Source organism: Coffea arabica, chromosome 6c (genome assembly GCF_036785885.1).
Source record: "Coffea arabica cultivar ET-39 chromosome 6c, Coffea Arabica ET-39 HiFi, whole genome shotgun sequence".
NCBI classification, from domain to species: domain Eukaryota; kingdom Viridiplantae; phylum Streptophyta; class Magnoliopsida; order Gentianales; family Rubiaceae; genus Coffea; species Coffea arabica.
In genome coordinates, this window is record NC_092320.1 from 52885529 (window position 1) to 52901038 (window position 15510).

The 15510-nt window shown below is 33.4% G+C and overlaps 1 protein-coding gene across 1 annotated transcript; it reads right to left on the reverse strand.

Annotated features, from left to right (window-relative positions):
* Positions 1–7470: 7470 nt before the first annotated feature.
* Positions 7471–13373, reverse strand: LOC113692802 (cationic amino acid transporter 2, vacuolar-like). Its single transcript, XM_027211371.2, has 14 exons — positions 12715–13373; positions 12172–12373; positions 11827–11911; positions 11256–11396; positions 11059–11177; positions 10887–10983; positions 10629–10801; positions 10431–10497; positions 10059–10217; positions 9498–9771; positions 9169–9277; positions 8891–9003; positions 8492–8567; positions 7471–8133 (listed from the first exon to the last, which is right to left on the reverse strand). The coding sequence occupies exons 1-14, from the start codon at positions 12929–12931 to the stop codon at positions 7977–7979; spliced, it is 1989 nt and encodes a 662-aa protein (XP_027067172.1). The 5' UTR covers positions 12932–13373; the 3' UTR covers positions 7471–7976.
* Positions 13374–15510: the final 2137 nt, after the last annotated feature.

Below are 15510 nucleotides of genomic sequence, written 5' to 3' on the forward strand. Positions count from 1 at the left end.
CATCATTTCAGATCTTTTAATCATTGCATTCTGATATTCTTAAATTGCACTGAGATATGGTACTTCAGGACCAAGTGTCTCTTCATCTTCCTCTTGCGGTCTAAAAGGATCCTTATTAGGATCTAATGATCTGACAACCATTGGAATACTTAATTTATGTGTCTTATCCATATAAAATCGCTTTAATACCTTCCGGGTATAAGCAGTTTGGTGGACAAAAATTTCACTTTTCAAATGCTCAATTTGTAAACCAAGATAGAATTTTGTTTTTCCAAAATTCTTGATCTCAAAATCCTTCTTCAAATATTCAACATTATTTTGAATCTCTTCAGGAGTTACAATTAAATTAACATATACAGCAATGTATTATAAAATTTGATCCATTTTTCTTGATAAAAACACATGGACATATTGGATCATTGGTATAACCTTCTTTAGTTAGACATTCATTGAAGCGGTTATACCACATACGTCCAGATTGTTTGAGACCATACAAAGACCTTTGTAATTTAATAGAATAAATATCTTTATGATTTGATTTGCATGCTTCAGGCATGTTGAATTCTTCGGGAATTCTCATATAAATATCATTTTCAAAATTTTCATATAAATATGCAGTAACGACGTCCATTAGACACATATCTAATTTTTCATGTACTGCAAAACTCACAAGATATCTAAATGTGATAGCATCCACTACAGGTGAATACATTTCATCATAATCAAATTCAGGCATTTGTGAAAATCCTTAAGTTATTAGCTTTACACCTTTAGGTATTTGGACTACAAGTCTAAAAACTTTCTTTTAACCAATAAATCCAATTTAGATTGGATCGCATCTTTCCACTTTGTCCAATCATTTCTATACCGACATTCATTAACCGATCTAGATTCATGATCCTCATCAACTTTTATAATATCAAGTGTTACATTTCATTAGACTCTAATTAAATTTTCTATGATTTCATTCTCTTTAGGAGTAGCCTCTTCAAGAGTTTGAATTTTGTCATGACATTTATTTAATTTTCGGAGATATTTGAAATCGATTTATGCCTTATTTAGATAGGCCGACCTCAAATTTATTTGTAACACTTGTGCATGTCCTTCAGGGACATCAATTTTAACCAGAGTATTTCCTGCAGGAATAGTTGATTTAATGACTCTTCTGGAGTCGATAAATATATCTGACAATTGATTTGCAACTTTTAACAAATAAAGAATTTCTTGAACTTCTAGTTCACATTATTGAGGATCGAGGAAATCCAATTTTTCAGATCATTTCCTTTCGGTTGGTTTTTTTCCTCCCCCTAATATCGGGAATCGTAGTTCATCAGAATAAATAAATTATTTAATATATCACCTATCAATATTTTACGATATTTAATCGTGAAAGGTGATTTATATCCAACATAAATTTTAAATTTCTTTTAGAGCCATATATAATATAAAGAGGGTATGTATAAATACTTGTCGACTCTCAAATATTCTCACTTTTATCAAATCATATATCCATTGGGATCAGTAAACTTCTGGTTTACTGCAGGTGATAATTATAAATCAAATGAGAATGAAGACAACTATATCGATAACCATTTCTCTCTCGAATGATTATTATGATATAATTAACATTTATCTCACTTGATTTCTAAACATGATCTCTATTATTGTCTCATTTAGTGTCTCAATTTGATATCCATTTCGACGGATATTCAAATTCAATAATTCTTTCGAGACATGATAAAAAGTAGTACTTTATTCATGATAAACTTTTCTCCTACAGGAAGAATTATAGTAGTAGTTCTTCTGGAGTTTTCAATCACTTAAACACTACAACTGATTGTGTTTGTCTCTCTCATTGGAATATAGTGTATATAGTAGCATTTATTAATGAGACACATATCATTGTCACCATAATTCTTATGGGACAAATATCATCACCATAATCCTTTGATCCCAAATATTTAACATCCATTTCTTCTTTAGGAAGAAAAGTCAATTACTATCATAAATTAAATCAAGCATCATACACCTTCAGGATGTTTAAAGAAATTGGCCATGTGAAGATGCTATTATAATTTTGATTCTTCATATGTACTTCGAGACATTTATCTTCAGGATCCTTACTTTCTTGTCCTCATCATTATTATCCCACTTCAAGTGGTAATTTTTTCTCTTGTCATGGTAAAATATATATATATACCAAAATTATAGTCATGGCAGCAACCATAACTAATAAATTAAAATTTAGTCGCATCCACTTATAGGAATGGACTAGAACTAGTATGCAATAAGTACAAAATACTTCTCAAATTTTCTCTCAATATTGCTACTACAGGAGCATATTCGAGAAATCAATTATGGAGAATATCATTTTCAATATATCTTATGAGTAAAATTTTCTCGACACAATTTCAACTGAAAAGTAATTCTGAAAATTGCATAATTATGTTCTTGTAGCCACAGGTAAATTTATCATACCAGGCTTTTGAAATAATGACCATCTTCTAGTGGTCAAATATTTTCGTTAAAGAACGACCATCTTCAGGTGATCGAATTTTTTTTTTAAATATTTCAAAGGACAAGTAAATCCTCAAACATAATTGATTTTCTATAATAGCATCTCTAAAACTCAATGCATCAAAATATAAGTATTTATAAAAAATAATTATAAAAATAAATAAGTAGAATTAAAAGGAGAAATATTATCTCAAAAATGTCAAACAATATATGTTTTTGTTTAGTGGTTGCTCAACAGTAAGTACTTGTATTTTACGATAATTCAAATATTAACCATAAGAAATTGAATAAGTTTGTGGGTCAGAAATTTACCTCAGAAGTTATTTGAAGAAATGCAGGCAGAATTTTAGCAAAATCTCATGTTTCACTTTTGTTCAAAGTAGAGCTTCCGTTTTCACCTTTTGCTCAAAAATAGAGACTCATGCTGATAACGTGTTGTAAAACTAATAAAATGAACTACTATAATAGGAATTGAAATATTAGAGAAATGAGTAGAGAAATGAAGAATGATCTTCTTATTATTCCAACTAATACAAAGGTCTTCACAAAAGGTGTTAATGTACCTCTATATATAGGTACTACAAGATTAAAGGTACATTAATTCTATTAAACACCCACTACTACAAGAATATGAAGAAACCTATGAAACGGTTTCTCCACTACATGAATAGATTTATGGATTGTAACTTCTATACATAATGTAACCATAAATCAAGAATTAATCCTCTTGGGAATACAAAGGGACATCCATACTTTTAATTGTTTCATAACAATATCATATTAGCATTAGTTTTATAATAAAATGTGTTTTGTGGGCTTGTAGCATTTAGTCATTACAGGGGCCTGTATAGCATTTAGTCATTAGGCATTTAGCATTTAGTATAGTTTGGCAGACATTGTAAACAATAGTAATTTTTTCCCATATTTTTATAGTATTGGAGTTTTAATTTTGTTTCTCTGTGACAGGTTATGGCATAAAAATTATTCTAAAAAGATTTTTTATTTAATCTTTCATTTTGTTTCTTTTAGTGTTTTGATCCTTATCACTAATTGACTCGTGAATACTGCAAGCATTGTCACACTTTGGACAAGTTCGGTCTCGCATTCTTTTTTGTCTGGGTAAAGTTAGGAATCTTGGTGGATAGTATTTTTTTTTTTTTTATTGAGTAGTTATTCAATACACTAGCAAAGAAATGGTGTTTGCGTCATTTTTATTTGAATAGTGGTGCATGAACTTTTGTTGATGTTGATTATTAATTGGATTATGTATGAGTAAAACCGTTAGAAAGAACTGTAGGTGTACTTTTTTTTTTCAAATGTTTAATTCTTTTCATATTGAGAAGAATGTAGTTTTTTTCTTATGTTCTATTTTTACTTGTTATTTATTATTGGAATATTTTAAACCTGTTTCTTCCTTGCTTGATTGTGGGTTTCAAGTTGTTTCTTAAAGCACCTGGTCATTCTTCCAATTGTTCTCTTGTTTTAGTGTCCTTCTGAGTTTGACTTGTGGAATGAGATATACTTGTTTTATCAACTAAGTACAATCAATCAATATAATTATTGTTTCTTTAATGAATTTATACTTGTTTTTATCAACCAACTTAAAAATAGAAAATTATACAAAAAATAATCAATGAATCAATATAATTATTGATTCTTTTTCAGCGTAATTTTGTACGTGTGATCATTAGTGCTTATCACTTAAAATAATTTGGTGTGGATTCATCCAAGTAAATTTATGTATCTGCAAATAGAAATGCAAATCAGAAAGACAAATGAAAAAAGAATCGGCTGATTTTGTTTTTGTCTTTACAAACAATAATTGGTATATTTTTCTATTCTAAGGAAATGTCATATAGGAATTGGCCTATTATGTGGGAGTTTATCTCTTACAATCATTTCTTTTGGGTTCCACACATTGATGCCTTCTTAGTGTTCTTGATGTCTTTCTTTTATGCATACTTATTTTATTTTATCAACCAAATAGAAACAGAAAACCATATGAGTAATGATCAACACATAATGGTTCTTCTTAAAAAATGAAAAAAAAATTAACATTTTTTTTTGAATCGATTTGGCTGGTGCAGATAACGTAATTAGATCTGAGATTGTTGATCATTTTAAGGCTCTTGTGGAATGGATTGGTGGTATGCTATTCTTGAAGATCAATCACTAAATCATGGATGTTATCTGCATATTGAGGTTCTTCCCAAGTTTGTTAGATGGGAGCTGCATATATGTACGTACATATATACATCATATACCTAATGCATAATTTTTGTTTTCCTATTTTGTGTTGAAATGTGGAGATGGTTTGTCTAATAAGTAATTTTAGTGATAAAGTTTGTAATTTTGATTATTTATATATATATTTTTTATCTAATACTTGCTTAAGAAACAGTATCAAATTAAATTTCATTAACGAATTGTTAAAAATCATCCAACACGACTTAATTTACATTATTGTTCAAATTGCAGATTTAACATGCACTAGAAATAACATATCTATAATTTAACAGATACAATTATTTTATTTCAGTGTGTAGTACATGTTGGCAGCTTTTTATATTTTTCTTCAACTGTCTCATTATTGTACTAAAGTTGCATTTGAGGATTAATTTTATGTAATAATTGTCTTCTCTCCATCTCTGGTTTTCTTTCAACATGACCAAAACTATGCCAGGATGAAATAATTAGGCAGTAATTTATATGCGGTTGACAATCTTCCACGAGCAATTCATTAATTTAATAGTTAACTCTTTTCCTGGCAAACTTAGGCAGAGCATAGCCACAAGTTAATTAAATAAAGAATTGGTTTGGCTTAAGTTTTGGCCTATATGAGTGCTTATCTAGTCTGCCAAATATTTATTTTACTTTTCTGCTACTATCAAAAAAATATTACTTTTTAGCTGGACTGCCCATATTTCCCTTTCAATCTTAGTCACTAAATTTCCAAATTAAAAATTTTTAGTCACAAAAATTTTTCTTGAGCCAAAATCGTCAACTAGTAACAAAAACTTGCAGTTTTTGGTACTCAACTAATAAAGAAGGCATACATTTTTTGATAGCTAGATTGTGTGAAACTGACACTTCTGGTCAAGTGTTGTCTATTTTAATTAATTGATTGACCATTTTAGCTTAAAAAATTGTTCAAAACAAAATATTTTCAATAGGTCAGCTACCATTTGCGCCATTTCCCTAATTTCTTTTATGTTCTTTATTTAGAACATGAAACTTAAGGTGTACAACTTGGAACTGAAAGTTTACTCCATGGACTTTTTGACCCTTAATTCATTCTTTTTTTGTCCCTTCGTCTAAGTGACTCTAATTCTTTCTTTCTTTGTGTGTGTGTGTGTGTGTGTCTGTTTTTTTTTCTTTTTTTTTAATTGGTGTAGAAAAGAGAGTAATATTCACTTACCATCAGAAGATTAACTATAGCAGCAGCTTTCATTCCAATCTGGAGCCATTTTCTCTTAGTTCTGACCAGGAGCGGAGCCAGGAAAAAATCTTAATGGGGACAAAAATAACACTAAAATTTTTTATCTACTCTTTTTCTAATTTTTTTAAGCAAAAAAAAAAAAGGTCTCATGCATAAAATCACCATTTCACAAGTTAAAATATTTATCAAATAACCCATTTATTAGTTATTACATTAACTAATCAATTTTCAAATTTCTTTAAAATAGTAATAGTCTCATGCTCTAGAAATATATTTGCAAACAAATTTAAAATAATAATAATAAGAAGTAATTGTTTAGAACCTAATTTTGATGGTCTCCTAAAGTTGGTGAAAAGAGTTGCAAAATGTGAAGGACCCAAGTCCTAGAAGATCAATTGATTCTAGTGCAATTTCTAAATGGAATGAAGTGATCAACAGAAAAAGTAACAAGCTTTGGTTGTTGAAGAAAAAGTGGCTCTCGTATGTATGTTGGGGAGTGGGGACAACCGAGAGCCAAAGGAGGAAAGGGAAAGTGGGGAGTGGGGACAAATGAAGTAAATGATAATTGGATGAAGTGATAAAAAGAAAGAGTAGTTGGCTTGGGTGTGGAAGAAGAGGAACCGGTTGTGAAGGGAAATGGGGGACCACAGAAGTAAAGGGAACTTAGGGAGTGGGGACCAAAAGAAATGATTGATATAATTGGTATTTGACCCTGTTGGGGGGAAAATGGGGACTAGAGGAGGAAAGTGAATGATATAAATTTTGTGACCCATTCTTTCACATTTTTTCTAAAAAAAATTCTGGGAGCACTTTTAAAATTATGTCAAAATTATAGATGTATTATAGGAATTTAAGGGGGGCAGTGGGGCCTGTGCCTCTAGTGCCCCCTTTAAATCCGCCCCTAGTTCTGACAAAATAGTGGTTGGTCTCAGGGATGCCTTTCGGGTAGAATCAGATTCAGAAATGCAAGTAAAACTGTGCACTTGAAATGTAAACCTTATGGTAATAATTGAAAAGCATTATGTTTATCAATCTTTTTTCACAATATATTATTTGATAATGCAATTCAACACTTAAATTTAATATATTCAGACGCATTTGATAACAAATAATTATACATCTGAATTAATTAAGTATTACTAAATTTACTAGACAAAACTCGTTCCCAAAAATAAGCGATAAACTATTCACTTATCACTGAATGTGATATACAGTAAAATATATTTGATTTAATGCTTAACAATTCAATAACTTAATGAATTCAGACTTCATACTTCAAATTCCAAACTTTTATCAAATGCACCCTTAGTTTTGTCGAAATCTTGCTGTTCCATATGACTTCCAAAATGTATTCTAATACAAAACCATTGCACTTCCCAGACTACTGAAATACACAACTGCCCTCCCTAGAGTCAGAAGCAAACATACTTCCACTGCCAGATCCAATATGGCAAACATAAGTAGCATCAGCTTAGCTCGTTGTGGAGAGGCCATTTTGATCATAACACGATAAGTCCATTGAACGTGTGCTTGTAATCTTAGCGAACAAAGACGCTATAAAGGAAGAAATACATCAAGAGTCCTCCTAAGAATTCAATTTGTTCAACTTTCCACAATATTTACATCCTTTGGTACAGCAACCTAAACGACTAATTCATGAATTCCGCACTAATTTACAGACAACAAACATGGTCGATAAACATTGAATTCCTTCACTCGTGCTACAATATTGAGTATACCCGTATGCATTTCTTTTCTTCGGTTTCTGGCTTCTTCTGGCTTCTGTTAGTCCCCTTCTTCAGGAACGTAACCGACATGCTGACACTATATTATTTTAAAGAATACAACAGAAATGTTTCAGATATCTGAAACATACAATTCTTTCTTTTATACAATGCAGGAACTCAGTTTCCCTGCAATTCATGGTTTAAAGCTTGAGCTCTAAAATCATGGACCAAAATACCAATTTCTCAGCTTTTCTGAGATTCTTCCATTTCAATTCAGGACATATAGGATGACACTATGCCAGCAGCCCTGCCGAACTTTGGTAAATTTGATCAACATGGGCAACAGGCACATAAACTGCATCCTGCAGTGTGCTGTGCGTACGGCCGTAGAAAAGATATACAACCATTCCAATGAACAGCCATACTGATACTCGGATCCAAGTTGCAGAACTGCACGTGCAAGCATAAGCATGAGCAGCAGGATGAAAATAATACAAACAGCAGTCATTAGCTATGAAGCTGTTGACACATTTTGCTATAAAAATCAATCCCTTTTATATCTTGGTGACCAACAAATGAAGGACCAGAGACAAATTCCAAATGCTGAACTTGAGATTCCAAAGACAATAATTTCATCGAAGTAAACATATAGAGAGTCCAGTAACTGGGGAGTTATTAACGTGAGTATTGAAGATCATAAATATAAGAAAACCTGAGTAAAACTCCACTAAAAAGATATCAAGTGCTTCTTGATGGAGAATCGTGACTAGTGAAGAGCCAAAAGAATAAGAACTAGCTAAGTACTCACCCAAGATTAATCAACAAGTACATGTTGATGAGAATGCAGGCAATTGGTAGCAGCGGGACAAATGGGCAAATGAAACCTGAGCAAGGGAAAGAAGGAGAGACTTTAAGACACTTTAACTCCCACAGACGGCTTAAGTAAGATATCAAAATCACTACAGGCCAATATTTTTGAAGAACCGAACACAAACAGAACCATGAGTTCTATTTTATGTTCAGCTCTTCAAAATCTTCTATTTCCATTTACACAACATCACCACTAAATCATGTCCCATAAATGAGCTTATTCATTTTTGGCAAATATTCAGAGAAGAACCAAGCCATACTATGGCAATAATGAAAGCATTAGATACGCAAATCATCTCTAAGTGTTTGATCCAGCTAACATATAACAAGAGCATACCTCCTGAGTGCCCGAAATTGTGTCTAGCTTCATCTTGGTCTATGAAAGTCAGAACCACCAGACCAGATAAAAGAAGAACGCCACCAATTCCACAGATTGTATACCGAAGATAACTGGCAAAAAATCAGTGGGTTATGAATTACACAATTGTATGATAAAAGCCCCTGTGCACTCAACCTTCTCCAGTATTTTTAACATTCCAATCATACTTTTCTGGCCTTTCATTGAGTAATTACATAATCAACCTTTGGATATTACAGTATCACAAAATTACCCACCTTGGGAGGCCCAAATTTGAAGCAGCATATGTAAGCACAAGCAAACCAACACAAGTAAACATAATGGTCCAGCCAGCAATTTTCCTTCTGTTCTCCTCATTTACAACAACTGTGAAAAGCAGAAAACAATAATCAATATATGGAAAGTCAAATAGAAGTACAGGAATGACTTCTCTATATATCAAAGAAATAGTCTCACAAACCAAGCTTGTTAACCCAAAGGCGAGAAAATTTTGGATCTTCAGATCACTTTGTAATCTCAGTAAACTCTCTGACTAGAATTTGGAAAAAAAAAAATTACATTTCTGACAAGAATGCTGAAAACTTACAGCAGCATTTTGCATCTGATTTCTCTAATAGAGGATGTTCAGCGGCTCCCTGCTTGCAAACTAAAAGTGAAGTGCTTTCACAAGAGGATATGTGAACTTTAGGATTCTCCACTTCAATTATCCCATTATTACTGCTACAACCATATTGCACAGCTACTGAATCTATTGCATCCTGAAAAGATGGAGGAAGTGGAACCACATCCGGTGGAACGTATCTGAGTATCAGCACAGAAATTGCCACCATTGTAAATGCAAGAAGTGTGCCAACACTGACCTGCAAGAAACTAAATCCATCAAGAAATGCAACTCCACTATACAAATTAACTCCAAAGTCTTATGAATTCAGCAAGTACTCTGTCCAGAAGAATTAGGTAAATTGGGTCTTGTGGTTCTTGTTCCGGACATTTGGCTAACCATGAGGTAATAGTAAGTTCTTGCATGAAGAAATGAGTTCAGAACAGTGACACAAGCACATCGATTCTGCATAACACACCCACCTGATCGTGCACACGAATAGAGCAATCCTGGAAAATTATTATTTCAGAGCAATAATAAGCATACCATTCCTGCCAACTGATCGACATCCATGAAGAACGCTAAAGTTCCAGAAAGCAAGCCAGTCACAACAGTGCTTTTGACAGGAACTTGCGTCCGTTTGCTAACATCAGAAAAAAATGAAGGAAGCAATCCATCACGAGCCATTGCCATAAGGATTCGAGGCTGAGAAATAAGACAAGATATTATTATGTTTTTGTGTGCAAATGGGCCTTTTTTTTAATATACAGAGATAGAGAGGCATAGATAGTAGCTATACCAACGAGGCAACCAGTAAAAGATAATAATCTTCTTAACAATTTGTATCGACCGAACTAAAATGTGAACATCATAAAGGTGCAACTTTAAGAGTTGGCAAGTCAAAAATCATAGTTATACCTGAGGCAACATAGAACCCATCAATGTTGAGCAAAGAGCAGTACAAGCTCCAACAGTTATTATATATCTGAATAGAAACAAAACAGAGAAGTATTAGGTAAACTTCAACATGGCAAGATTTACCTCACATGCCTAATATCTCAAAAAAAAAAAAAAAACTGATGCGCATTGATAATGTTACAAAATAAATTTACATACGCTGCCCAGTTGATTCCATGAGCAGCAAATGCTGAAGAGATAGGAGTGTCAGGATCCATTGAGTAATAAGGAACCAAGCCAACAATTACCGCAGAGACCAACATATACAGCGTGCAACATATAGAGAGTGCGAAGCCAATCCCCATTGGCAAATCTCTTTGAGGATTTTTAACCTATTAGAAAGTTAAGAGCTCAAAATAGAATGACATGACTCAATAAATCTTGCTGAAAAAAAATACCAAGCCAAATCAAAAGTACCTCTTCAGCTGTACTAGCAACTGAATCAAATCCAATGTATGAAAAGAAGACAGTGGAAGCTCCAGCAAGCATTCCATCAACCCCAAAGGGGAAATACCTAACAATCCATAAAAGATGATGACAAAATTGATTACAGACACTTTAATGAAACTGTAACTATAAAATTCCTTACCCAAGAGGAAGTTCATAACCCGGCCATCCAGTCTTGAAACCCAAATATCCACCAACTACAATGACAAATATCATTGCACATATGTTTGCACAAGTAACAATTCCTTGTACCAGTGTACTCTGCCAAAGTATTTTGTGTAAACAAGATGAATAAAATCAATTCGAAAGAATAATCTAGGAACTACTCAGAAGATATACCTCCCTGATTCCAACACATAACAGTCCAGTGACAACAAAAACTAGAATTGTTGCACATGGGTCAACTACAATATTAAGCCCAGGGATGGTTTGACGGGCAAGAAAAACAGGGAGACTATCTGCACCTCCAAAGAGCAATGCCTGTCAAGTGAAAGAATAATTAATCAACTTGCAGAAAAGAAGACAGGACCAGCATACTTCTGAATCCCCAATCATCTAAACACATGATCAATAAAGGCGATGAGACGAGTAGTGGAAGACTATTCAAGCAATAAGGATTTCATTTTGTTACTCATTATTCAGGCCATAGGCTTTGTCCCTATAACACTAGTCCAAAGAGACACTAAAATGATTATAAATGGAGAAGAGTAATAAGACACACCACCAGAGTATTATCCTACTGAAGGAAAGGTCAAACTAATATATGCAAGCAATTCATACTTATTTAATTATGATGTGGTTGCAAAAATGAGAAGTGAGCAGCTGACACCAAAATTAATAAAATTGATATTACTAGACTGGCTCAAAAAACCAAAATAAACCAACTAAAGCATAAGAGAAAGCATAATACCAAATTAGGGGATATGCCACGAGCAACTGCAGAGCCTCCAATGGTGTATTCCAATATCAATGCCCAACCGATCAGCCAAGCAACCCTGTCAAATATTTGGTTTTGAAAATCAACAACCAAATGATCACAAACCTCAAGAGGAATGACCAGATTGATGCCATTGACATTCTGATTTTCTAAGCACCATTTCGATGTGCCATTGACATTCTGATTTTCAAGAGAATATTTTGCAATTTCATAATCTAATTATGCTTATTAAAAACTTAATTGAAAAGAAGTTACGTCCAAACTACTTTATTTGCAAAATAATGCATAATTAAACACCTACAAGCATGAAGAAATTACCCTTCCCCAACACAAATGTATGAATAATGATAGGCACTTCCAGCTGATGGACAGCGACTAGCAAGCTCAGCATAGCAGAAGCCAGAAAGGGCAGCTGCTATACCAGCTATTAAGAAGGAAAAAGTGAGGGCCGGCCCAGAATGCTCCCTGGCAACTGTACCAACAAGAATATATACCCCAGCTCCAATGGTTGAACCAACTCCTGAAAATTGAAGAACCAAGCAACATGAACAAGTTCTAAATCATTAAAATCAATCACTTCATCAACGCGTGTAACCCAATAACTAGCTGCAAAATTTAACGTTGTTTGAGTATATTACGGTAAAAATTCAATTTTGAGCATCCATGTTTGTCAATATGGTCCTTGGTAAGTATGAATCAATATAAGTCAGTACAAAAAGCTAAAACAGGATTAAATCAGCCAACAAATAAGCTCTGAACAATACATGATCTAGAAAAGAAAAAAAAGTACAGGAAAAAAGATTCAAAACAAATTTAAACTAAAGAAAAGACGTTCAGAAGATTTTTATCAAAAACAGTTACCTATGGCAATGAGATGAGGAACGGTCAAAGCCTTGGCTAACTGATGATGATGGTGATGATGATAAGAAGGTTCACCAGAAGCAGAAGATGAAGGCTTTGACTCAGCAGAATCAACCAGTTTCCTCCTTATTAGACCTTTCAACAATCCTCCTCCTCCTCCTCCTCCACCAGTACCACCATATCCATTCTTTTGCGAATCAGAAGCAACAAAGCCCATCACTGTTTGCCCAATTGGGTACCCAAAAATTCAATCTTTTCCTTTCTTTTCAACCTTCAGCCCTACAAAACATTCAATTCCCCAAATGGGTTTTCAAATTTATGGTCCTTTTCCCAAGTTCCAACCTTCAGCTCGGGGATTGCAAAATGAAAATTCAATCTTTTAACCAAAATTTTCCCCTTATGCTGCAAGAAGAAAAGGGTTGCTGGTACACGGTTAGAGAAGGAGAATTCTGCAAATCCCAGAGGCCCAGAAGAGAGATTCGGCAGAGATTCTCCGTGTGTTAGGCCCCGGGAAGCAGACGCGAAGGGGGGTGGCGGGAGGGGTTGCGGATAGATTCAGCAATGCTTACATAGAAGAATCCAGCAAAGAATCTACTTTAAGCAATGATGTATTGAATTGAATTTACAGGGGAACTTATTTTTGCCCAATTGGGTTGTTTCTCTGTGGGAAGAGATCAATTATTAATTTATTAGTCATGCTATGTGGGGTCTCTCTGACATGAGTTAGTGGGCAAACGTCAGCATGTTTGTGACAAAAAGGAAGCCTTTGGAATTATTATATGTCGTCAAACATTCAATGGTTTTAGATTCAAATGGCACTAAAAGTAAGATGTTCACCACGTTGTTCAAACAAAGCAAACTCACGTGTGGTGGGCATAAACGGGTGCTTTCCTAGCAATAGTTTATGATGCAAAGCGTCTCATGAATGGTAGTAGCATTTTTTACGACTCATGGGGGTGAAGTTGGTTGATAAGAAAAAGATTCTGAGTTGGAAATATGATACTCATAAATTCTGAGACTGGATTGGATAAGAGAATCGGATTCTCAAAAAAGAGGCATGGCTCAGTTAGACCGAATGCTGCTACCTTTCCTGAGGGCAGCGAGGGTGAACTTGGATTGGATGAGAGTTTTGGATTCTCGAAACGGACACTCATAAATAAGAGATGGCAAGAGTTCCTTCCCCACTCTAATTTGGTTTTGGGTGGTTTTGTTGTTGTTGTGTTGGGGAGTTGGGGGGATTTTTTCTTTTTTCGTTCTAAATGGGATCCTTCACCATTATAATAAAGTTTTAAAAAAAATAAATACTTAGATATAATTTTAAAGATATATACATTATAAATACACATCAATAATATGTGCATATATATATATATATTATGATTTATGAATTAAAAGTATCATAATTTGTACGAAAAAAAGATGATTAGACTATTTTTAGTTTCTTTGAATTTTTTCATATTTTGTAAGTTGTTTATCAAAAATAAAATGATGCTTATAAGTTCATATTTGTTATTAAATATGGAGAAATGAATTCAAAATATCAAAATAAAGTTTATACTGATTTCATGTTAAATATTTAGCTAAAAATTTAAAAGAATATTTACAAAATTATTATTGATATTACATATGTAGATAAATAATGTCAAAATAAAAAAATAAAATTATAATTAGCCAATAGTAGCGGTAAAGGCACTAGTGGGAATGGGGGGCAAAGGAGAGAGAGGGAGAGCTGGGGGAAAGGGAAGTACGGGACGGGGCGAGGGTCAAGGAAAACTTTACAACATGGGCGTTCTATTACCATTCCTACTTATAATACCTGTTGGCGGAACCAAACAAAAAACCAATAATTCCAATTGGTCGCCCTCTTCCTACACTCTCGGGCTCAAGATTCCATTCTTTTTCATTGGCAAATTTTTGCATGATTTGCTTTCAGTGCAAAAAAGATTTAGTTTAAAATTTGTGCAAATTCTGTTTATTTCTTTAGGCGTATAAATATGTGAAAATTCTTGTTGTCTTATAAAAATATAGGATCCAATCTTATTAAAATTTTGTGAATCTTTGCAAGATTTTGGTGTTCGCATACGTTTATTAAAACATGAAATTTGTAATTTTAAAGTGATTGTAGAAATGCACAAACTAGAAATAAAATTGACAAATAAATTACTTTTTTCTATGAACTGACTTTGCTTGACTTGTGTGCGAGTAGAACTGTAAACGAATTGAGTTAAATTAGATATTTCATGTTTGAACTCTATTCATTAAACTACTCGAACAAGGTTTGTGTTCGATCGATAATTTTCGAATTTGAAATCTCCATTTGTGTTCGCCTCATTAATTAAAATACTAGTTTGAGTTCGAGCTCGGGTTCGCTTCGTTTAACACAAATGAGCCAATCTCAAATAGGCTCAAGAAGTTCAAATTCAAGTTCTTTCTCTCAAATAATCAATAGATTCAATGCTAAACGAACCACCTAATCCTAAATTTTATGAAATGATAATTAGGCCTAAATTCGTGAACGATCGTTTAAATTCGCAAACAAGACTAGTGTTCGTTCGATTACTTATCAAGTCAATGTTTTTTTAAACTTGACTCCTATAAAAGTTTCAACAGGTCGTTATCGAACGCAAACAGCTTAAATAAGTTGAGCAATCGAACAGTTTGACTAGCATAATAGCGCTATGTGCGAGAGAGCGAGGATGGCAGTCCAATCGCTTAATAGCACTATGTACGTTTGTATGTATCATACGGATAAAAAACTGACCTAGTCTAGGCTTAATTCTGGAATAAAATATACTA